This window comes from Macaca mulatta, chromosome X (assembly GCF_049350105.2).
Source record: "Macaca mulatta isolate MMU2019108-1 chromosome X, T2T-MMU8v2.0, whole genome shotgun sequence".
NCBI classification, from domain to species: domain Eukaryota; kingdom Metazoa; phylum Chordata; class Mammalia; order Primates; family Cercopithecidae; genus Macaca; species Macaca mulatta.
The window spans coordinates 54,392,400-54,417,158 of record NC_133426.1 but is presented as its reverse complement, the minus strand read 5'-3'; the positions used below and the strand labels follow the sequence as shown (position 1 = coordinate 54,417,158).

Below are 24,759 nucleotides of genomic sequence, written 5' to 3'. Positions count from 1 at the left end.
ATGCACATGAAACATATTACCAATACAGACCATATTCTGGGCCATGAAACAAGTTTTGATATATTTTAACATATTGAAGTCATATAAAGTACATTCCTTTACCATAATGTAATTAAATTAGAAGTCAATAGCAGAAAGATCTCTGGGAAATGTCCAAATATGTGGAATTTAAATAACACAGTTCTAAGTAACACAAAAATCACAAACTTTTTTGGATAATAAGCAAAAGGAAACAATAAAGATAAAGCAGAAACCAATGAATTAGAAAACAGAAAATAGAGAAAATCAATTAAACCAAAATGTGGTTCTTTGAGATGATCAATACAATTGATAAATCTTGAGCCAGATGATCAAGGGGAAAAAGTCACAAACTATTAATATCAGGAATGACAAAAGTAGTATCATATTGTGTTAGTCTTCCAACTTGGTTCCTTTCTCAGAGTTGCTTTGACTACATTCTGACTACTATGCATTTCCTTATCAATTTTAGAATCATTTCAACAATTTATACGAAATGATAAGAGGATATTAACAACCTTACAAAAATTAATTTGACAAATTACATGAAATGAAGAACTTTCTTTAAAATACTAATTACCAATCCTCACACAAGAAGAAATATAATATGAATAGCCCTATATATATTTTAAAAATTGAAACTGTAGTCTTAAACCTTCCCACAAATAAAACTTACTGGTAAATTCTAAAATTTAAGAAACGATACCAATTGTACACAGACCCTTCCAAAAACAGGAAACACTTCTCAACCCATTCTATGAGGTCAGCATTACCCCGATACCAAAAATAAAGACATTAAACAAAAGAAAACTTCAGACCAATATCCTTATGTAGATGCAAAAATTCTAAGCAAAAATTTATCAAATTAAATCTGCGGTAGGCTGAATAATGCCTCCCATCCTCAAAGATCTACAGGTCCTAATCTCCAAAACTTTTGAATATGTTACTTTACATGGTTAAAGGAACTTTCCAGATGTGATTAACTTAAGGATATTGAGATGTGGAGATTATCCTAGATGATCCCAACACATCCAAAGTAATCACGAGAGTCCTTATAAGTGAGAGGCAGAAGATCAAAGTCAGAGAAGATATAAGGATTGGAAGAGAGGTTCAGAAAAGAGTAAAGATACTACACTGTTGGCCGGGCATGGTGGCTCATGCCTATAATCCCAGCACTTTGGGAGGCTGAGGCAGGCAGATCACGAGGTCAGGAGTTCGAGACCAGCCTGGCCAACATGGTGAAACCCCGTCTCTACCAAAAATACAAAAAATTAGCTGGGCATAGTGGCGCATGCCTTTAATCCCAGCTACTTGGGAGGCTGAGGCAGGAGAATTGCTAGAACCCAGGAGGCAGAGGTTGCAGTGAGCGGAGATCGCACCACTGCACTCCAGCCTGGGCAACTCCGTCTCAAAAAAAAAAAAAAAAAAGGATACTACATTGTTATTTTGAAGATGAGGAAAGAAGCCATTATTCTAGGAATCTAAGCAGCCTCTAGAAGCTGAAAAAGGCAAGGAAATGGATTCTCCCCTAGAGTCTCTGGAGAGAGTGTAACTCTGACAACAACGATTTTGGCCCAGTGAAACGCATTTGGGACCTCTCACCTCTAGAAGTGTAGTATAATAGATTTGTGTTGTTTTAAGCCATGAAGTCTGTGCTAATTTTTTACACCAGCAATAGAAACTAATATAGCTTCCAACAATATATTAAAAGAATAGGCCAGGCGCAATGGCTCACGCCTGTAATCCCAGCACTTTGGGAGCCCAAGGCGGGTGGATCACAAGGTCAGGAGTTTGAGACCAGCCTGGCCAACATGGTGAAACCCCGTCCCTACTAAAAATACAAAATTAGCCGGGTGTGGTGACACTCACCTGTAGTCCCAGCTACTCGGGAGGCTGAGACAGGAGAATCACTTGAACCCAGGAGGCAGAGGTTGCAGTGAGCCAAGATCACGCCACCGCACTCCAGCCTGGGTGACAGAGTGAGACTCCATCTCACAAAAAAGAAAAAAAAAAAAAAGAATACATCATGACAAAGTGGGGTTTATCACAAGAATGCAGGATTGGTTTATCGTAAGAAAATCAATCAATATAATTTATTAAAACTACATTAAAAACAAACCACAAAAGAAAAACCATGTAATCATCTCAATAGATGCATAAAAACATTTAAGAAAATCTAACATCCATTCCTAAAACAAACCCTTAGCACCTCATACTAGTAAAGGGCAATACAAAAATCTAACATACTTAATGGTTAAAGGCAGAAAGAATACTTTCCCCCAAAGTCAGAAACAAGACAGGGATGCCTGTGCTCACCATTCCTTTTTTTTTTTTTTTTTTTTTTGAGATGGAGTTTTGCTCTTGTTGCCCAGGCTAGAGTACAATGGCGCGATCTCGGCTCACTGCAACCTCTGCCTCCCGGGTTCAAGTGATTCTCCTGCCTCAGCCTCCTGAGTTGCCAGGATTACAGGCACGTGCCACCACACCCGGCTAATTTTATATTTTTAGTAGAGACAGGGTTTCTCCATGTTGGTCAGACTGGTCTCAAACTCCCGACCTCAGGTGATCAGCCCATCTCAGCCTCCCAAAGTGCTGGGATTACAGGCATGAGCCACTGCACCCAGCCACCACTCTTACTCAATGTAGTACTGGAAGTCCCAGCGACTAAAATAAGACCAAAAAAAAAAAATGCAGACATAAATATTAGAAATGAAGAAATAAAACCATGTTTATTCACAGAAGATATGATTATCTATGTAGAAAGTCTGGTGAAATCTGCAAAAAAAAAAAAGCTACTAGAACTAAGTGACTTTAGCAAAGTTTTAGCACATGCTGCTAGAAAAATTGGATAACCGTATTTTTTTAAAAAGCATAGATTCATACCTTGCACCATATACAAAAATTGACTTAAAATGGATCACAGACCTAAATGTAAAACCTAAAACTGTAACTTTTAGGAGGAAACATGGGAGAAAACCTTTGTGATCTCAAGTTAAGCAAAGACTCCTCTGATGTAACACAAAAAGCATGATCCATAGAAGAACAAATTGATAAATTTGCCAGCCATGGTGGCACATGCCTGTGGTCCCAGCTACTCAGGAGGCTGAGGTGGGAGGTTCGCTTGAGCCCAGGTGTCAAGGCTACAGTGGGCTATGATCACACCACTGCACCCCAGCCTGGGTGACAGAGTGAGACCCTGTCTCAAAAAAAGGGGAGAGATCTCCATACCCATCTTCATAACAGCATTTTTCACAATAGCCAAAAGGTGGAAGCAATGCACATATCCATCAGTGAATGAACGGATAAATAAAATGTGGTATATACATACAATAGAATAATACTCAGCATTAAAAAGAAAAGAAATTCTGACACAGGCTACAACATATATTAACCTTGATTATGCAAAGTGAAATAAGCCAGTCACAAAAAGATAAATATTAATGATTCCACTATATGACTACCAGGGTATTCAAATTCAGAGACAGAAAGTAGCATGGCAGCCGCCAGAGGTTGTGGGGAGAAGGGGTTGGGAGGTTATTGCTTAATAAGTACAGTTTTGGTTATGCACGATATAAATCATTCTGCCATAAAGACACATGCACACATATGTTCACTGCAGCACTATTCACAATACCAAAGACATGGAATAGACCTAAATGTCTATCAACAACAAACTGGATAAAGAAAATGTGGTACATATGTGTGGGGATTATGGGAGCTACAATTCGATATTTGGGTGTGGACACAGTCAAACCATATCAGATGGTAACGTTTATGTTCTGTATATTTTACCTTAACTTTTAAAAATAAAAACAAATGTGTCAATAAAGCTTTCCCATAATGAAAAAAAGACACTGTCCACAGAATGAGAAGACAAGATACTGGCCAGGCACAGTGGTTCATGCCTGTAATCCCAGAACTTTGGGAGGCTAAGGTGGGTGGATCACTTGAGGTCAGGAGTTCAAGACCAGCCTGGCCAACATGGTGAAACCTCGTCTCTAGTAAAAATACAAAAGTTAGCCAGGCATGGTGGCGTGCACCTGTAATTCCAGCTACTCAGGAGACTGAGGCATGAGAATTGCTTGAACCCAGGAGGCGGAGGTTGCAGTGAGCCGAGATTGCACCAACCTGTAACTCCAACCTGGGTGGACTGTTTCTTTAAAAAAAAAAAAAAAAAAAAAAAAAAAAAAAAAAAAACACCCTGTATCCAGCATAAAATCCTCAAAATTCAAAAATAATAAAACAACCCAAAATATGCAAGAGATGTGAACACCCTGCCAAAGAAGATATGTAGATAGCATATAAGCATATAAAATATGCTCAAATCATTAGAAATAAAAACGATGAAATACCACTACATACCTAATGTCAAAAAACCTGGCCGGGCATGGTGGCTCACACCTGTAATCCTAGCACTTTGGGAGACCGAGATGGGAGGATCATTTGAGGCCAGCAGTTTGAGACCATCCTGGTCAACACAGTGAGACCCCATCTCTATTTAAATGTTATAAAAAATAATTTAAAAATTAAAAAATTTAAAAAAAAATTGATACCCCCAAGTACTGGAGAGGATGTGGGAACTGAAACTTTCATACTGATGGGAACATGAAATAGTAGAGCCACTTTGAAAAACAGTTTAGAAGTTTCTTAAAATGTCAAACATATGCTTACCATATATCCCAGCAATCCAACTCTAGGTATTTACTATAGATAAATGAAAACACAAAAAGTTGCATACGAATGTTTATAGCAGCTTTACTTGTAATTGTCCAAAACTGCAAAGATCCTAAACATTCTTCAACTGGGAAAAAACAGTAGTAAATCTACACAATGGAGTGACTCAGAAATAAGAACTATTAATATACTGAGGAACATGGATGAATCTCAAATGCATTACTCATAGCAAACGAAGTCACTCTCAAAATGCTACATACCATATAATTTCACTTATATAACATTCTTCAAAAGACAAAAATATATGGCCGGACACGGTGGCTCACACCTATAATCCCAGCACTTTGGGAAGCCGAGGTGGGTGGATCATTTGAGGTCAGAAGTTCAAGACCAGCCTGGCCAATGTGGCGAAACCCCACCTCTACTAAAAATACAAAAATTAGTCCAGCATGGTGGTGGGCACCTGTAGTCCCTACTACTCGGGAGGCTAAGGCAGGAGAATCGCTCGAACCCGGGAGGTAGAGGTTGCAGTGAGCCAAGATCACGCCACTGCACTCCAGCCTCAGTGAAAGAGTGAGACTCTTTCTCAAAAAAATAAAAAAGACAAAAATATAAGAACAAAGAAAAAGGCCAGGCGCAGTGGCTCACTCTTGTAATCCCAGCACTTTGGTAGGCCAAGGCAGGCGTATCATAAGGTCAGGAGTTTGAGACCAGCCTGGCCAACACAGTGAGGCCATCTCTACTAAAATTACAAAAATTGGCCGCACGTGGTGGCTCACACCTGTAATCCCAGCACTTTGGGAGGCCGAGGCAGGCGGATCATGAGGTCAGGAGATCGAGACCACGGTGAAACCCTGTCTCTACTAAAAATACAAAAAAAATTAGCTGGGCGTGGTGGCGGGCACCTGTAGTCCCAGCTACTCAGGAGGCTGAGGCAGGAGAATGGCGTGAACCTGGGAGGCGGAGCTTGCAGTGAGCCCAGATCGCGCCACTGCACTCCAGCCTGGGCAACAAAGTGAGACTCCATCTTAAAAAAAACAAAAAAAAAACAAAAATTAGTCAGGCGTGGTGGCAGGTGCCTGTAATCCCAGCTACTCCAGAGGCTGAGGCAGGAGAACCGTCTGAACCCTGGAGGCGGAGGTTGCAGTGAGCCGGGATCACGCCACTGCACTCCAGCCTGGACAACAGAGCTAGACTCCGTCTCAAAAGTAAAAAAAAAAAAAGAACGAAGAAAAAAAACAGTGACTGCCAGGGTTTGGGTGTAGGGGACTAGTTTTGAAAAACTACAAAGTAGCAGGCATGAATTTGGTAGGGAGAGGCTAAGAGGACTGTTCTGTACCTTGACTGCATTGGCAGTTACACAATTCTACACATTTATCAGAGCTTTATAGAACTGTACACCAGAGTGAATTTTACTGTAATGTAAATGTTTATAATTTTTAAAACCTGAAGGCATAAAATAAGCCTACTCATTGTATGATTCTATTGATATGACAGTCATGCTAAAGCAAAACTATAGGGGCAGAAAACAAATCAGTGGTTGGCAGAATCTGAGAGCTGGGGGTAGGAGTTGACTACGAAAGGGCCTGGAGAGTTTTGGGGGGGTGATGCAACTATATTTCGATTGTGGTGGTGGTTCACTCCTGTATATGTTTGTACAAACTCACATAACTAAAACTATAAAGAGCGAGTGAACTTGACTATATGTAAATTGTACCCTAATTGTTTTGAAAAATGAAGGTAAAAAGTTAAGATTAAAAAACCTTTGAGATATGCTGTAGGTAGAGAAACTGCAGTCCCAACGTCTTTTTTATTTTTCTTTTTTTTTTTTCCCTGAGACAGTCTCACTGTTGCCCACGTTGGAGTGCAGTGGCACAATCTCAGCTCAATGCAGCGTCAACCTCCTGGGCTCAAGAGATCCTCCGGCCTCAGCCCCGCAGGTAGCTGGGACTACAGGCATGAGACACCATGCCCAGCTAATTTTTGTATTTTTTTGATAGAGATGAGGTTCCGCCATATTGTTTAGGCTGGTCTTGAACTCCTGACCTCAAGTGATCTGCCTGCCTTGGCCTCCCAAAGTGCTGGGATTACAGTTGAGAGCCATTGTACCTCGCCTGCAGTCCCAAATTCTTACCGACATGACTACTTTAGTTTTGATTTTGGCCAAATTATGCTCCCATGCTGTTCCTTACTCATTTAGATACTTCCATTTCTAATATTTACCTCCCAGCACTTCTCCATTACTGATGGCGCCACCTCCTGATAAACCCGTAATTTGAAAATTACAATGGGTTTACCAGGAAGTAGCCCCATCATAAGTAGAGGTGCATTCTGAATGTATACTGCTTTTCCACCAAAAATCCCACATCAAACCACCAAAAGTCAGGGACTGTCTGTATTTTAAATGCTAAATTACGAAACGCTGTATGGTTGCAAAATAGACTTAGCTGTCCTGGTAGGCAATTTTTCATTATAACACTATATATACCAGGAGAGTTCAGTGAGATCGTGTGAAATAAGTTGTAGCCTATTCAAGAGGACTGAGTGTAGTTTTAGCAAGACACTAAAAACTAGTAGTTTAAGAAACTAAAGAGTTTTTTAAACCAAAAAAGAAAAAAATGCATTTAACGGACTTGGTAACAGAGACTGGCACAAAGTAGGGGCTTAATCAATCTTCCTTTGTTAAGGAGGGAGTACAATATAGAGGAAAGTGCCTGCATAGGGTTTTAATCATGCTTGGGTTCCACTCCTAGCACCACCACTTAATATGCGCACTTGGGTCTGGCCATCCTGTCAACTTTTTTTTTCGAGACAAAGTCTCACTCTGTCCCCTAGGCTGGAATGCAGTGATGTGATGTTGACTCACTGCAACCTCCATCTCCTGAGTTCAAGTGATTCTCCTGCCTCAGCCTCCTGCATAACTGGGATTATAAGTGTGAGCCACCATGCTCGGCCAACATTCTGAGATTACTTCTTTTTTTCATATGGGGAGACGTATCCCTTACTAGCAGAGCTGTATTGAGGGTTAAAAGTGGTGGCCGGGCGCGGTGGCTCAAGCCTGTAATCCCAGCACTTTGGGAGGCCGAGACGGGCGGATCACGAGGTCAGGAGATCGAGACCATCCTGGCTAACACAATGAAACCCCGTCTCCACTAAAAATACAAAAAAATTAGCCGGGCGTGGTGGCGGCGCCTGTAGTCCCAGCTACTCGGGAGGCTGAGGCAGGAGAATGGCGGGAACCCGGGAGGCGGAGCTTGCAGTGAGCCGAGATCGCGCCACTGCACTCCAGCCTGGGCGACAGAGCGAGACTCTGCCTCAAAAAAAAAAAAAAAAAAAAAAAAGTGGTAATGGGTCTCCAGGGCTTGGTGCAGTTTGTACTCAACAAGTACGTAATTCTCTCCTTTGGTTGCCCCTGAATAAAAGAGTGGTCTGTACTTCCCTGCCTGAACAGCCCGCAGCCAATGGCGGTCCAGTCTTTGTCACATGGTTCCATTCTTAGGATGTAAATTAGGAGGTACCAGATTGAAAGGCAGAGGCAAAGGCAAGGTTTAAGATGCAGCTGTGGGGCTGGGTGCAGTGGCTCACGCCTGTAATCCCAGCACTTTGGGAGGCCGAAGCAAGTGGATCACTAGAGATCAAGAGTTCGAGACCAGCCTGGCCAATATGGTGAAACATTGTCTCTAACTAAAAATACAAAAATTAGCCAGGCGTGGTGGCAGGCACCTGTAATCCCAGCTACACGGGAGGCTAAGGCAGGAGGATCACTTGAACTCGGGAGGCAGAGGTTGCAGTGAGCTGAGATCACGCCATTGCACTCCAGCCTGGGCAACAGAGCAAAATAATTAAATAAAGGTGCAGCTGTGGGTCGAAGGATGGTGTGGAAGTTTGGGGTAGACATCCAAGACTGCAGTAATGCTATGCCCACCCACTTCAAATGTGTCGACTCAAGTAATTTGCTGGGAACTGAAGTCATTGGCAAAACCCCCAAAATACCCTGGCAAAGAAAGAAGATTGTGTTTCAGCTGCAATCATCTACCCTAATCCCCTTCTGAGGGCCTCTGGCACTGCTTGGGCTCACTGCCCTTGTCTGATGGGGTGGGATCTGCCAGAGGAGGTAGCTAATTATACTTTAATGAGGTGACTTACAGACACTGGAAAAGGAATTGGCTAGTACACTCCCATATATAGCAGCTCTCTCGAGGATACAGTCTGTGAATAAATGGTACTAGAACCCTCTTGAGGCCAGGCGCGGTGGCTCAAGCCTGTAATCCCAGCACTTTGGGAGGCCGAGATGGGCGGATCACGAGGTCAGGAGATCGAGACCATCCTGGCTAACACGGTGAAACCCCGTCTCTACTAAAAAATACAAAAAACTAGCCGGGCGAGGTGGCGGGCACCTGTAGTCCCAGCTACTGAGGAGGCTGAGGCAGGAGAATGGCATAAACCCAGGAGGCGGAGCTTGCAGTGAGCTGAGATCCGGCCACTGCACTCCAGCCTGGGTGACAGAGCGAGACTCTGACTCAAAAAAAAAAAAGAACCCTCTTGAGCCATGGAATTCAAATGCTAGTGCAATAGGAGACATGGTCACACAAGGGCAGGGTCCAGCCAGCATACTTCAGTTAAAGAGATTCCTCCAATTCACAATCTGCCCAGAACTGCCCCCAAGACGGGGCTTCCCCCAAAGCCTCCCTACTAACAGGTGCTTTGTTTTCTCTTCACACAAACAGGGTAGTGCCTACCACACTTCAGCACAAGCCAGGCTTGTTTGTTCTTTTCTTCCCTCTACCCTATCCCTAGAACCTTCCAGAGACACAGGAGGCTCGTTACTTTCTACTTTCTCTCACTGCCACCCAGGTGAAGACCTATGGACTTGGAAGATGCATGGCCCAAAGCCCACGGCAGGCATGCCTTGCCACTGAAATCTCCTGTGGGGTGGTAAAGAAACCCTCACCCTCCCGCAGGGACCCCCAGGTCTACCAGCAGCCCAACCTCTAGTGGCATATTCACCTATCTAAGAGAGTTTTGTAGACAGAGTTTTGTAGGAGGTCAGCCCTCCACAGATGTTAGCGCCTGAGCTCTGCTGATACTTCTTTTATTTCTCTTCTAAAACAGAGTAGGGGTTAAATAGAGGATATAGGATTTGGCAGCTGCAGTCCCTTGGGACTTTTTTTTTTTTTTTTTTTGAGATGGATTTTCGTGTTGTTGCCCAGGCTGGAGTGCAATGGTGCCGTCTAGGCTCACTGCAACCTCCGCCTCCCAGGTTCAGGCGAATTCTCCTGCCTCAGCCTCCCAAGTAGCTGGGATTACAGGCGCCTGCCACTATGCCTGGCTAATTTTTTTTGTACTTTTAGGAGAGATGGGGTTTCACCACGTTGGCCAGGCTGGTCTCGAACTCCTGATCTCAGGTGATCCACCCACTTCTGCCTCCCAAAGTGCTGGGATTACAGGCGTGAGCCACGGCACCTAGCCGGGACTGTTTTACTGGAGGAAAGGGAAAAGACACATAGTTGGGAAAGCGTTCTTTCAATATGCAGATGCTTCAGGGAGAACCAAACTATTTCACTGGTATTCCCCCGTACCACTGGAACTGGTGCTTGGAGCGGAAGGGAAGTGAGATCAGTCGATTAGTCACCAACACCATCATCAGCATTGCCAGAGAGGTCGAGAGCAGACATCATGGAATCAGACAGCTTGCTGGCGATTTTATCTGCAAATGGAGAAATATAGGCAGTATTTTGGTGGCTGGCTTGCCACCAGGAGGCCTGCTGACGCTGGCCTACATCTACCTTGGTCTGCACCAAGCTCCTGAACTGGCTCACTTACCCCCAAACACTACCACAAAACTGGTGACTGCTGGAAGCCACTGCTCAGCTTCACAGGTAGACGATACATTTTTCTATCTGTGAAATGATCATCCCAACATAGCTTCTATCTCAGGGTTTCAGACTCACTGGGCTCCAAGTATTTTTGTCCAAATACCAAAGCAGTAATTTTCCTTTACTGTGTTAAACTTAGCGCTCTACCATTACCCTCAAAACAAGGCTCTCACAGCAAAAGGCAACATGGCCGTAGGGGCTCTAAGCCTGAATGTTCACCACGCACACCTCCTATCCCCCAGACATACCCTGTTGTTTCTCAGGATGCCCCCCAGACTTCACCTCCTCCAGGAGGCCTTCTCTGATCACCCCTATCCAACCACCATTCCCAGGCTGGGTTAGGTTCCCTCACTGGGCTTGCTGGGTCTTCAGTATGATTACTATGTGCTCATGCTGCCAAGGTCTGTTTTCTTCTCTCCTCCCCACTCCCTAATAAGACTAGGAGTTCCAGGGCAATTCATCTGAATTCCCAGGACTCAGTGTGGAGCCAGGCCAAGAGTGAATGTCTGATTGTGTATGTTTGGTTACAGAACACAATCTAGTTCGAAGAATAGGGCTGATGTGGTCAATCAACCCGAAGTCTGTATTTTGGCTCTATCAACTACTAGTTGTCTTACCTTCAGTGCGTCACTTAATGCCTCTGGATTTCAGTTTTCTCACTTATCAAATAAGGGTAAGACTTTTGCAATGAGTTAGTGAAAATAAGTACAGCATGGAAACCCAAATGGGCCAGCTACACAATGTACCACCATTAAAACAAGGGGAAGAAGTTCTTTTGTGTATTAATGTAGACATATCCCTAAGATATACTGAGTGGAAAAATGATAGGGCAAAACCATGTGTCCACTAGATTGGCATTTGTGTGGAAAAAGAAAACAAAGAATATATAGATATTTGCTTGTGTGTCTATCTCGGGAAAGACACAAGAAACTAACTGGCTGACGAGGGGGCAGTCTGGATGACTAAGGGGTGGGAGAGATTTTACTGTATATCCTCTTGTACCTGTAGGATTTTGAGTGTAGTGCCTATTGATAAAGTAAAAATTATATATAGCCTGCAAGCTACCTAACAAATAGAGAGTACCTGATAAAGGCCGGGCGCGGTGGCTCAAGCCTGTAATCCCAGCACTTTGGGAGGCCGAGGTGGGTGGATCACGAGGTCAGGAGATCGAGACCATCCTGGCTAACACGTGAAACCCCGTCTCTACTAAAAAAATACAAAAATTAGCCGGGAGCGGTGGCAGGCGCCTGTAGTCCCAGCTACTCGGGAGGCTGAGGCAGGAGAATGGCGTGAACCCGGGAGGTGGAGCTTGCAGTGAGCTGAGATCCGGCCACTGCACTCCAGCCTGGGGGACAGAGCGAGACTCCGTCTCAAAAAAAAAAAAAAAAGAGAGTACCTGATAAATAAATGATGGTTATTTGAAACACAGACTAGGCAGGCCAGTGGTTCTCCCAATGTGATCCCCAGAGAAATAGCATCAGCTGGGAACCTGTTAGAAATACAAATTCTAGGCCGGGCGCGGTGGCTCACGCCTGTAATCCCAGCACTTTGGGAGGCCGAGACGGGCGGATCACGCGGTCAGGAGATCGAGACCATCCTGGCTAACACGGTGAAACCCCGTCTCTACTAAAAAATACAAAAAACTAGCCGGGCGAGGTGGCGGGCGCCTATAGTCCCAGCTACTCCGGAGGCTGAGGCAGGAGAATGGCGTGAACCCGGGAGGCGGAGCTTGCAGTGAGCTGAGATCCGGCCACTGCACTCCAGCCTGGGCGGCAGAGCGAGACTCCGTCTCAAAAAAAAAAAAAAAAAAAAAAAAAAAAAGAAATACAAATTCTAAAAGGCCCCACATAAGACCTACTCAATTAGAAACTATGAGGGAGGGGCCCAGAAATCTGCATTTTAACAAACCCTCCAGGGAATCCTGATGTGAGCTGAAGTTTGAGAACCACTGTGGCTGGTAGTTGAGCCTCCTAGCTCATCCCTGCCCCCAACCCTAGACTGAGGCTGGACACAGAGAGATACTCATTCAGGAGCCCCAATCAAGATCCCAGGTGGAGCCACATGCGGTGGCTCACGTCTGTAATCCTAGCACTTTGGAAGGCCGAGGCAGGTGGATCACCTGAGGTCCGGAGTTCCAGACCAGCCTCGCCAACATGGCAAAACAGCATCTCTACTAAAAATACAAAAATGAGCCAGACATGGTGGCTGGTGCCTGTAATCCCAGCTACTCAGGAAGCTGAGGCAGGAGAATCGCTTGAACCCAGGGACAGAGGCTGCAGTAAGCCAGAAAAAAACAAAAACAGATCCCATGTGGGCCCTCTTTAGAGCACAGGGGTGGTCAGGGGCTCCCACCTGCACGTTTCTGCATCTTCTTCTTATTTTTCAGGGCAGATGCCAGAGCCTGGCCCTGTTGCAGCGGGTCCGTCTCCATGATCCTCTGCAGCACTGGGCGGCGGTCCACTGAGCAGACATCCACCATATTGTTGCTCTTAGGGCAGTGGTCCACATTGCGTTTAGCCCACCCCATCTGATGATGGTTCGGATTGGTGCAATACCCAGTGAGATCTCCAATCTAGGGAGAGACAGAAAACATAACGATGAGGTCTTGACCCCCAGAGAATCTCCAAAGACTTCTGCAGAAAAGGTAGGGACACAGGCTTGGGTAAGAACAGGAGCCTGGAGCCATGTGGAACTAGGCTCCAATTCTGGCCCCACCACACTCCAGCAAGTGCTTAGTTAACTCTCAGCCTCAGTTTCCTCATCTGTCAAACAGGAGATGGATAAGGGGTAGTTTGCATGGCCTTTACAAGAATAAAACGAAAAGGTAGGCCGGGCGCAGTGGCTCATGCCTATAATCCCAGCACTTTGGGAGGCCGAGACAGGCAGATCACGAAGTCAAGAGATCGAGACCATCCTGGCCAACATGATGAAACCCCGTCTCTACTAAAAATACAAAAATTAGCTGGGCGTGGTGGCACGCACCTGTAGTCCCAGCTACTTGGGAGGCTGAGGCAAGAGAATCGCTTGAACCTGGGTGGCGGAGGTTGCAGTGAGCCAAGATCGCACCACTGCATTCCAACCTGGTAACAGACACTGTCTCAAAAAAAAAAAAAAAAAAAAAAAAATTCTGGTGGGCACAGTGGTTCACTAGGATTAGGCCTGTAATCCTAGCACTTTGGGAGGCCAAGGCAGGAGGATCACTTGAGCCCAGGAGTTTGAGACCAGCCTAAGCATCAAAATGAGACCCTCGTCTCTACAAATAATTCTGTTAAAAATTAGCTGGGAGGCTGGGTGCGGTGGCTCAAGCCTGTAATCCTAGCACTTTGGGAGGCTGAGGCAGGCAGATCACTTGAGGTCAGGAGTTCTAGACCAGCCTGGCCAACATGGTGAAACCCTTTCTCTACTGAAAATACAAAAATTAGCCAGGTATGGTGGGGAGTGCCTATAATCCCAGCTACTTGGGAGGCTAAGGCAGGAGAATCACTTGAACCCAGGAGGTGCAGGTTGCAGTGAGCCAAGACTGCACCACTGCACTCCAGCCTGGGACACAGAGCAAGACCCTGTCTCAAAAATAAAAATAAAATTAGCTGGGCATGGTGGCTTGCATCTGTAATCCCAGGCACTTGGGAGGCTGAAGTGGGGGGACTGCTTGAGCCCAGGAGTTCAAGGTTGCAGTGAGCCAAGATCACACCACTGCACTCCAGCCCGAGTGCCACAGCAAGACCCTGTCTTAAAAAAAAAATTTTTCTTTTGAGACCTACTTTGTGTCCAGCTCTGTGTGGGGCACTGCTGGGGTCAGAGAAATGAGTGACTCCGTTCCATCTTTCTTTTTTTTTTTTTTTTTTGAGACAGAGTTTCACTCTGTCGCCCAGGCTGGAGTGCAGTGGCATGATCTTGGCTCACTGTAGCCTATGCCTCCTGGGTTCAAGCAATCCTCCTGCCTCAGCCTCCCGAGTAGCTGGGATTATAGGTGCGCATCACCACACCTGGCTAATTTTATTTTTAGTAGAGATGGAGTTTCACCATGTTGGCCAGGCTGGCCTCGAACTCCTGACCTCAGGTGATCCACCCGCCTTGGCTTCCCAAAGTGCTGGGATTACAGGAATGAGCCACCACGCCCAGCCTCAGTTCCATCTTCAGGAAACAACCAGGCTAAAGAAGGTACAGCAATCTATACCACTAATCAGAGTATGGTAACTGCTAATTAGAAACATGAAGGATGAGTGACTGAGGTTAGGGATGATAGTGGTGTTCAACATACTACTGATGGGGAGGGGTCATTCCTGACTGAACACTAGAAAAACATAGAGCACACCTGAGTACCAAAAATGGTGTCTGTCTCTGGCCAGGCACAGTGGGTCACACCTGTAATCCAAACACTTTGGGAGGCCAAGGAGGGCAGATCACTTGGGGTCAGGAGTTCGAGACCAGCCTGGTCGACATAGCTGGGTCCTGGACCACATGCTGCTGACCGCCCTTGCCCAGAGAACTCCTCAGCTTTCAAGACATGACTTGATAGGGTTTGGCTGTGTCCCCACCCAAAAATCTAATCTTGAATTGTAAACCCCATAATTCCCATAATCCCTACGTGTCAAGGCAGAGACTAACTGGAGGTAATTGAATCATGGGGGTGGTTTCCCCCACGCTCTTATCGTGATAGTGGGTTCTCATGAGACCTGATGGTTTTATGTGTTTGGTAGTTCCTCCTGTGTTCATTCTCCTTCCTGCCACCTTGTAAAGAAGATGCCTTGCTTCCCCTTCACCTTCTGTCATGGTTGTAAGTTTCCTGAGGCCTCCCCAGCTGTGCTGAACTGAGTCAATTAAACCTCTTTCCTTTATAAAGGACCCAGTCTCGGGCAGTTCTTTACAGCAGTATGAAAATGGACTAATACTTGAGCAAGACTTCCTTGACCCACAGGTAGTACAGGTTAGGGTCCTTGGATCCATGCTGTCCCAACCTCGACCCCTATCCACACCCTATGAGTCTCCATCACAGTGCGGATGTCTGTGTCTGAAACCCACTAAAATATGAACTCCTCAAGGGCAGAGATGGGGGATGGACTGGCAGAAGACAAGGCTGAAAAAACCTCTAGGAGTCATCACATCATGCCCTGCAGATCTTGAACAGCAGGTCACAGGCATATGGACTTGATCGTGTAGGTGTTGGGGAGCCATGAAATGAGTTTAAGCAGGGGAGGTGACATGGTCAGATTGGGCCATTAGAAATCATGGGACACGACCAGGTGCAGTGGCTCATGCCTGTAATCCCAGCACTTTGGGAGTCCAAGGCAGGTGGATCACCTGAGGTCAGGAGTTCAAGACCAGCCTGGCCAACATAGTGAAACCCCATCTCTACAAAAAAAAAAAAAAATTAGCCAGACATGGTGGCGGGCACCTGTAGTCCCAGCTGCTCGGGAGGCTGAGGCAGAAGAATTGCTTGAACCCAGGAGGTGGAGGTTGCAGTGAGCTAAGATCACGGCACTGCACTTCAGCCTAGGCGGCAGAGCGAGTCTCCGTCTCAAAAAAAAAAAAAAAAGAAAGAAAAGAAAGAAAAGAAAAGAAAAGAAAAGAAAAGAAAAGAAAAGAAAGGAAAAGAAAAGAAAGAAAGAAAAAGAAACCAACCAACCAACCAACCAACCAACCAACCTTGGGACATATGTCCAAGTAAATGAGGGCTGGAAGTTTAGTTTAGGGTTACAGGAATGGTACGGATGAAAAGGATGAAAAGCTTGTCAAAAGATTTAGGAGGGAGAAGACATAGGTCTTGGTGACTGACAGAGTATAAGATCCCAGGCCAGGCGTGGTGGCTCATGCCTGCAATCCTAGCACTTTGGAAGGCCAAGGCAGGCAGATCACCCGAGGTCAGAGGTTCGAGACCAGCCTGGCCAACATAGCAAAACCCTGTCTCTACTAAAAATACAAAAATTAGCCGGGCATCGTGGCACATGCCTGTAATCCCAGCTAATTGGGAGGCTCAGGCAGGAGAATCACGTGAACCTGGGAGGAGGAGGTTGCAATGAGCCGAGATCACGGCACTGCACTGCAGTCTGGGTGACAGAGTGAGACTCTGTCTCAAAAGAAAAAAAAAAAAAAAAATCCTGGTACTAGTTAGGGAGAAGAAAGAGTCATTTGCAAGTTGGACAACTGGGTGGCTAGACAGTGATACCTATTCTATGGGCTAGAACCAGGGCTGGGAAAGCTGCCTTAGAGAGCATGCCTGCTTCCTGGACCTGTCATTGCTTGGTAAAGGATGCACTAGGCCAGGCATCCAGAAGCCCACAGGCAGCAAGTGAACCACCCACATCTCACCACACGAAAGGCAGGTAAAAGGGACTGACCACTTCCCAGAGCCCTGGGGAGAGAAGAGGGTTGCCATGAACAAAGATGACAGGTACCTTATACACGGTGGTTTTATTTTCAATGGCATCTGCTATTTTCGTCATCGGAGAATGGAGCAACTTGATCTCCATTTCAAGTGGGTCCGTGTCACCCAACAGCTCATCAGATTCTCCAGCGGCCAAGCCTTTAACACAACCAACACCACTGTCAGGGCCCTGGCTACCCTCTGTAGCCAGCCCCCCTGGTCAGGCCTCAGTGAAAAGGATACACAGATGCTTCCCAGGGAAGTTAGGTGCAGGAACTTTTCACTCCTGCTGAGAGGCCACATGACTAAGAATTAAACGCATGGGTTTTGCAGTAGGACATTCACTTGCTGGGAGCTGGACTCAGAGCTTCAGCTTTCTCATTTGGAAAATGGGAATTCCACAAGCCCTCTTCACACTGGGCTGCTGTGAGACATGGCAGATGTCTGTAATGCTCTGGCCCAAGATGCTGCTCTGTAAATGGCAGGCACTGGGATTCCCTCCCCAGGACCAGACTTTCTCCTCCTCTCTCTGGTCCCTTGCCTGGAGCTGGCCTCTACTGCAACCCTCAGATGTGCCCACTGCCCTGTGCCCCACTACCCTTATGCCTGCTTGTATAATTTTGCCCCTATTCCCTACACTTGGCCTTCTAATCCCTACTCACCCTTCAAGATCCAGCACTAGGGCCACCTCCTCCAGAAAACGCTCACCACTAACCTGTTCCTCACTGTCTTCTCAATTTCTCAGACCTCAATCTTTTGCCAAAATGCATTCTCAGTGATGGAGCACCTCTTGCCCTCACATCCAGCCAGGGTCAAGCATCATCATAAGAACATAAGCTCAAACCCTTCTCAACCGCCCTACTTAACAGGGGAGGAAACTAAGGCCAGGTGCAGTGGCTCATGCCTGTAATCCCAGCACTGTGGGAGGCCAAGGCAGGTGGATTGCTTGAAGCCAGGAGTTCGAGACCAGCCTGGCCAACATGGCAAAACCCCATCTCTACTAAAAATAAAAAAATTAGCCAGGCATGGTGGTGCACACCTCTAGTCCCAGCTACTCAGGCGGCTGAGGCACAAGAATCACTTGGCCCCAGGAGGCAGAGATTGCAGTAAGCCCAGATCATACCACTGCACTCCAGCCTGGGCAACAAAGCAAGACTCTGCCTCAAAAAAAAAAAAAAAAAAAAAAAGAAGAAGAAGAAGAAGAAGAAGAAACAAATTCAGACAGGAAGAAGAAGAAGAAGAAGAAGAAGAAACAAATTCAGACAGGGGGATGACCTGCCCAAAGCCACATGGGAAAACTAGAAAGCAGGCAAGTCCTCTTAACCTCGTGTGTAATACAAGGACACTAAAAGACCCAGAGAAGGAAAACTACTGGACCTCAAGAGAAAAAAATAGAGTATCTAGAAGCCAGGCTAGCCAAGGCTTCCTCAACTACCCCATAATGTCTACAGACAAGCCCAGAGGGCACTGGATACCTTCTTTAGGCAGTGTAGAGAATGAAGCAGGGAGCCACAAGCCAGGGCTGCAGAGAGTAGTATCTGAGGAGAGCAAACATTCTCAGGAGTTTCTGAGAGTCACATCTCTGCTCCCCAGCAAATAAGCATCTTAATAAAAACTAACATTTACTGAGCATCTATTTACTAAATGCCAGGCACTGTTGTTCTAAATGTCTTTTACATATTAAATAAATCCTCATAACTACCTTATCGGGTGGACTTATTGTCTCCATTTTACAGATAACATCATTGAGACAAAGAAGTGAAGTAATTTGTTTAGCATCACACAGTAAAAAGGAAACAAAGCTCGGATTTGAATCCAGGAAGTCTATACTTTTGGACACCCAGCTCCTCTGAGCTGGAAGAGTCTTCAACAGGGCAGGAGAACCGGGTCAAAGGCACCTCTGCTGATATCCTTTGGCAAATATCAGCTTTCTGTGACCTGGGTACCTTATTCACCAATGGGAGTAAGAAGGAAAATCTAGAAATGGACCTGAAATGGTTGTGAAAAAGCCTAAGGCAACATTAGAGAGTTTTTGAGAGAACATCTCAGTCCATTCCAGGTCCCAAGAGACAGGAATGGAGCCTCACATTTCCAGAGCACCTCAGTGGGCACCAGGTACCTTCTTTCGTATTTACCAAAAGCTCGCAACCACCCTCCCCCCACCCCCCACCCTCCCTGCCAGGGCCAGATTAGAATTCCCCACCTTGCAGGAAAAGAAATTAGGCCTCGAGCTGCTTAAGCAACTTGCCCAAAGCCCAAGTAGGGCCAAGGAAGCGGGAGGTCAAACATGGGATTTGCTGTCAGGTCTGCGTGGCCCCACTAGTGCAAGACCAAGTGGACCCACCCTGCCCACACTTACATTCCATGGTGTCTTCATTGGCCTGCTCAGTATCCTCGATATCAAAGACCTCGGTCATTTCCTTAACAATCTCAGCACTGAGATGGGTGGGCAGAGTGTGAGTGGGTGGTGGTGGTATATAGAAGCTAATCTTCCCGCTGCATTGGGAAATAGGGGAGATTAGTGGTGCTGTCACTGAGAGAACCAATGACAATCCAAGAGACGATGAGTTTGTAGGCCAGAAACAGCAAGGGAACAAGAAAACCCAGACAGTGGCTTCTGAACAAGAAGGAGTTGAGTTGCTGGATAATCACTGGGCATAAAGTCTTGAGCAGGACATGACCTGGCACCTTGGCCATCCTCTGCCCCAAGACCCAGGAAGTCAAGCTGCCCCAACGGCAATGAGCACAGATGAGCCTTTGTGGAGCCAGGCTCCCAGTGGGCCTCACCCTTACCCCTAACCTCCTCCTCACCTCACCCAGTCAGCTAGGACAGCTTTGGCCGCCTGTTCCTGACTGTATAAGCCTCCCTTCTTCTTCTTCCCCAAACGGTGGGCCACTGCCGTAAGAAAGTGCTCAGTGGTCTGGAACCCAGAGACGCCATAATAGTTGGAAATCTGGTGACGGGAGGAAGGAGAGAAGTCATGAGGAAGAATGAAGGGCCCTTGGAGTAGGGCAGGGCATCGGCCAGGGCTCTGCTGCAGACCTCCTCCAGGTTGCAGCGCTGCAGGATGGTCTCCACTGGGGTCACAGGGTCTGCCAGCTTCTGCACGTGGACGCAGTTACGCAGGATGGTGCCCACCTCTGAGTTGGGCCCTGGGACAATGCCTGGAGCATCCAGCAGCCGGATGAACTTGTCCAGGTAGACCTCCTGCATGAATCTGGGGGCAGGGAAGAAGAAAGACCGGATGTGGCTGGCATCGTACAGGCCCCAATCACGAAGGTGGGTCTGGGATGTGGGGGTGTAAAGGAGTGAGGGGAAGGTGTTATTAGAGATGAAGGTGGAGAGATGTAGAGCTGGAGGAGGGGTGACTGGGGCTCTACAGACTTGAGGCTAATTCTAATCTAGCATCTGCCACTGGGGACTGAGCTGCAGGACCCTTGGGCAAGCTTGACTCTCCAAGCCTCAGCTGCTTCATCCAGTCAACAGAGCTCCCATTAGTAGCCCAATCTTGCATGGTTATTCAGAAGCTTCAAGGCGCTAACCCGAACCACCCATCTGGGGACCTGCCTACACCTAGGATGTGTCAGGAAAATGAGGGCTATGAGACTCCTATGCCTGGGGAAAGCATCAGGGGATGGTCCACGATAAGGAAAGGGACAGGGGCTGAAGGCATGGGAGTTGGGGGGAAATGGTAGGGTCAAGGAATTGTGGAGTAGGGGAGCAGGCAGGTGCTTACTTGGTAATTCCAGGAACAGCTCCCACGCTGCATGCGCGGCTGCGCTTCAGGCTATTGATTAGGCTGCTCTTCCCAACATTGGGAAGACCTACAAAGTAGCAGCAGATGGCTCAGGGCAGAAGAGGCCCTCAGGAACACTCAGGCCAGCCTGTGTGAGGGAGGCCCAGCCAGGGGCAGTAACCAGGCCATGGGGAAACCAAAAAATTGAGCCTGGCCTCCTCCCTTCCCACCCCGGGCCCTGACAAAGCCCCTATAGGGCCTTTCTACCTCTCCCCTCCATTTGTGAGCATGCTAGATAGGTATGTCCCTCTCTCTAGATGTGACACCAACCTCCCACCCACAATCAGCCAGGCAGAGGTCCTCAATGCAAGGCCTCAGTGGCACAATCCAACAGAAGGTGGACATCAAGAAATGTCTAAGAAACAGAGAACAACCTGTCTGGGTGTATCATTCCATGGATGGGGATGGAGGTCATCTCCAGATGCCAGTCTCTCTGTGCAGCTGTCTACCTGAGGTATGTATTTTGCTGTTTGGGCATCTGTCAGCCATTCTCAGCCTGTGGATGTCTTTGTGTTTCCCCTCACTGGGCCTCATTCTCACCGTTCTCTTTCTGTATGTGCTCAATTTACATGTGTGTACTATTGTCTCAAGCATATACTTGTTTCAACCCGAGAAAGCTGATTGCCTAAAGAAAAAAAAAGTATATGTCTAAGTATACCTCTCGTGCATGAAGCCTCTGCACACCTCTCTCCCCCCTCCCTCTCTCTAGGTCATTCTCATTCTAAATATCGCCATGCATGGAAGTCTCTGCATCTCTCTCTCTCTCTCTCTCTGTCATTCCCATTCTCAGTATCACCACTTTTTCCTTTTCCTGTCTCTCCCACTCAGTCTCTTTCTCCATCTTATCTTTGTTTCTCTCTGTGCCTCTGTATCGAAGTACCTCTCTCTCTGCCAATTTGTCTGTCTCTCATTCTGGCCATTGTTCTTTTCTGATTCTCTCCACCCCACCAATTCTGCCTCTATTTATAATTCCCTCCATGCCAACTCCTCTCAGCCTCTGTCCACGCTCCTTATCTCTGTGGGCTGGTCACTTCATGGGTGCCTCTCTGTATGTGTCTCACGGTGTCTCTTCTACTCTCTCCCTGTCTGCGCCTCCTTAACCTCCTCTCTGTATGTCTCTATTTCTCTCTGTACAGGTACACATATCTCCCTCATCGTGACATGTCTGTGTATTTGTGTCCCTCTGTGACTCTGGGTACGTGATTATGTTCAAGGGTCAAAGTGTATGTGGGCACATGTGTGTCTTTTCTTTTTTTTTTTTTTTTTTTTTTGAGACGGAGTCTCACGCTGTCGCCCAGGCTGGAGTGCAGTGGCGCGATCTCGGCTCACTGCAAGCTCCGCCTCCCGGGTTCCCGCCATTCTCCTGCCTCAGCCTCCTGAGTAGCTGGGACTACAGGCGCCCGCCACCGCGCCCGGCTAATTTTTTGTATTTTTAGTAGCGACGGGGTTTCACTGTGGTCTCGATCTCCTGACCTTGTGATCCGCCCGCCTCGGCCTCCCAAAGTGCTGGGATTACAGGCTTGAGCCACCGCACCCGGCCTATGTGTGTCTTTTCTTTGAGACAGAGTCTCGTTCTGTTGCCCAGGCTGGATCTCAACAGTGGCATGATCTCAACTCATTGTAACCTCCACCTCCCAGATTCAAGCTATTCTCCTGCCTCGGCCTCCTGAGTACCTGAGATTACAGATGCCCGCCACCACACCCAGCTAATTTTTGTGTTTTTAGTAGACGTGGGGTTTTGCCATGTTGGCCATGCTGGTCTCAAACTCCTGACCTCAAGTGATCTGTGCACCTCAGCCTCCCAAAGTGCTGGGGCTACAGGCATGAATGAGCTGCCACATCCGGCCCTCCTTGTGGTTCTATGTGCATTGAGGGAGCAGCACTGGGGTGGGTGTGTGGGGGAAGGGCTTGGTCTGCATGCATTTTGACTCTGGCTCTGTCTCTCTAGATGTGCCTCCTCTGGATCTCTGGGTCTGTAGCGTGGGTCTGTGTATGTGTTTGTGGATCTGTATGTGTAAGAGCTATGTGTATGTGTTCCTCTGTATCTACAGCCTTGTCCAGTCTGCTTCCATGTATCTCTCTCTCTGAATCTGTCTCTATCCCTGTAGTGTGTTTGTCTCTCTCATTCTTTCTTTAGGAATACATCTGCCTCTCTACATACATGGGTTATCTCTGCCCTTCCTATGTCTCCCTCAGCAGATCTCTGTATGCATGTCTGTCTCTATGTCCCTTTTGGTGTTTCTGATTGTATCTCCCTCTTTGCATGCCTCCATCATGTAAATTTGTCTCCTCTTTCCATTCCCCACCAACCCTGCCATCTGGCTTCCCAGTGCGTTCTCTGTGTCTTCTTCTGTATCTATCCCGGTATGCATACCTATACCCTCTCAGTGTCTAGCTCTCTCTCCAATGTCTTTCTCACGTGGCTTCACATTCTCTCTCTGGTCATCTATCTCTGCCTCTCTCAATTTCCCTACTCCATTCCCATCATTCCTCCCTCAGGAACCTGTGTTCCAGAAAGGCCTAGGTTTGATCCTCAGCTCTGCCTTGTCTTGCACAAGGCTGGGCAACAAAAGTCCCTTTGTCCTTCTCTGGGCCTCACTCAGAATTCTCATCTGTAAAAGGTAGATGGTCACCCCACCCTCCCACAGCTCTGATAGGATGAGATAGTGCCAACTCCAAGCCTGGCACCCTGCATTTGCTCCATGGATCTAATATTCAATACACAGTGATGCCCACCCATCCAAGTTACAAGTCATGAAACCCTTCCTGAACCACTCCTCTCTTCCCCTAAAAGACAACGAAGCTCCCAGGATCCTTTCCCCCAGTGAAGTGTCCGCCCAAGAAAGAAGCCTGGGCCCCATGACCACCCAGCAGGTCTTACCCACAACACCCACACGAATGTGGGTGCGCACTTCACCAAGGCGGCAATAGTTCCCCAGAACCCTCATGAGGTTTTCAGCTCCAAAGCAGGCTTTGCTTTTCAGCAGTGACTCAGAGGCCTGATCTACTGGTACGCTGCAACGATTCTGGAAAAAAAAAATGAATATTAAAGAGACATCAGGTGGTAGATGAGGTCTGAGCCCAGATTTAACTTTCAGGGCCTCCCTATGATCACTGAGCTCCTCAGCCTGAAACTGAAGGCTTCTCACACAGATCCTGAACACGTGTCACTTCCCCATTCCCCTCCACTGTCTTTGTGTCTCCAGTCTTCTCTGCCCCTGCCTCTGCCTGGACACATGTCACTTGCCTCCCTTGGCAGTGGCCGGATGGCATCCTGGCTCTAGATAGGGCAGGTTTGAGCTCCAGGTCTACTTCTCACAGGCCTATGTCCAGCAAAGCCTGCTTCCCTTCTCCAGGCCCTGTGTGCACAACAGGGATGCCCACCCTCCCTGCCTACGCAGGGATGAGCGGGAGCCTGGCCCACAGCCTACCCTCCCTCAATTCCTCACACATGACAAGGCCATCCCAACCTTTACTCCTGATGCCACCTCTTTACTCCTGATGCCACCTCCTCTGCCCAGAATTTCCTCCCTCCTCTTCCCTTACTTTTTTTCTTTGAGACAGAGTCTTACTCTGTCACCCAGGCAGGAGTGTGGTGGCACAATCTTGGCTCACTGCAACGTCCACCTCCTGGGTTCAAACGATTCTCATGCCTCAACCTCCCGAGTAGCTGGGATTACAGGCACGCACCACCACACCCGGCTAATTTTTGTATTTTTAGTAGAGACAGAGTTTCGCCATGTTGGTCAGGCTGGTCTCAAACTCCTGGCATCAAGCAGTCTGCCCACCTTGGCCTCCCAAAGTGCTGGGATTACAGGCGTGAGGCACCGCGCCCAGCCACAGAATTGTTTCCAATATCACAAAATTGGAACTAGCCTATATATCCACCAATAAGAAAGAGGTTAAAAAGCTATATCCTAAAAGTGGAATACAAATGAAATACAGCTGTTAGAAAAAGTGACTTCTGGGCCGGGCGCGGTGGCTCAAGCTTGTAATCCCAGCACTTTGGGAGGCCGAGACGGGCGGATCA

General features: G+C 47.2%; 1 protein-coding gene and 1 long non-coding RNA gene across 28 annotated transcripts in view; one reads left to right on the top strand and one right to left on the bottom strand.

The window, feature by feature from the left end:
- GNL3L (G protein nucleolar 3 like) overlaps positions 1–24,759 on the bottom strand; it is a 148,038-nt gene that overhangs the window by 101,647 nt on the left and 21,632 nt on the right. For 3 of the 27 annotated variants that reach the window (XM_077989089.1, XM_077989088.1, XM_077989092.1), the window contains exons 9-16: positions 23,611–23,755; positions 20,670–20,757; positions 19,976–20,150; positions 19,744–19,886; positions 19,292–19,428; positions 16,964–17,091; positions 12,921–13,140; positions 10,272–10,399 (exon numbers count right to left, since the gene is read on the bottom strand). In XM_077989089.1, coding sequence (XP_077845215.1) covers positions 10,317–10,399; positions 12,921–13,140; positions 16,964–17,091; positions 19,292–19,428; positions 19,744–19,886; positions 19,976–20,150; positions 20,670–20,757; positions 23,611–23,755 — 1,119 coding nt within the window. In that variant the 3' untranslated portion in view covers positions 10,272–10,316. Of the gene's footprint in view, positions 1–2,078; positions 2,683–4,748; positions 5,613–7,650; positions 7,909–8,239; positions 8,294–8,807; positions 8,969–9,768; positions 10,469–12,898; positions 13,141–16,963; positions 17,092–19,291; positions 19,429–19,743; positions 19,887–19,975; positions 20,151–20,669; positions 20,758–23,610; positions 23,756–24,759 lie in introns of those variants that run through there. The other 24 variants (XM_077989093.1, XM_015127515.3, XM_015127514.3 and 21 more) reach the window with 22 other exon arrangements.
- On the top strand, positions 8,685–10,003 carry LOC144338682 (uncharacterized). Its single transcript, XR_013412976.1, has 2 exons — positions 8,685–9,078; positions 9,302–10,003. It is a non-coding gene; the product is annotated as an uncharacterized LOC144338682 (long non-coding RNA).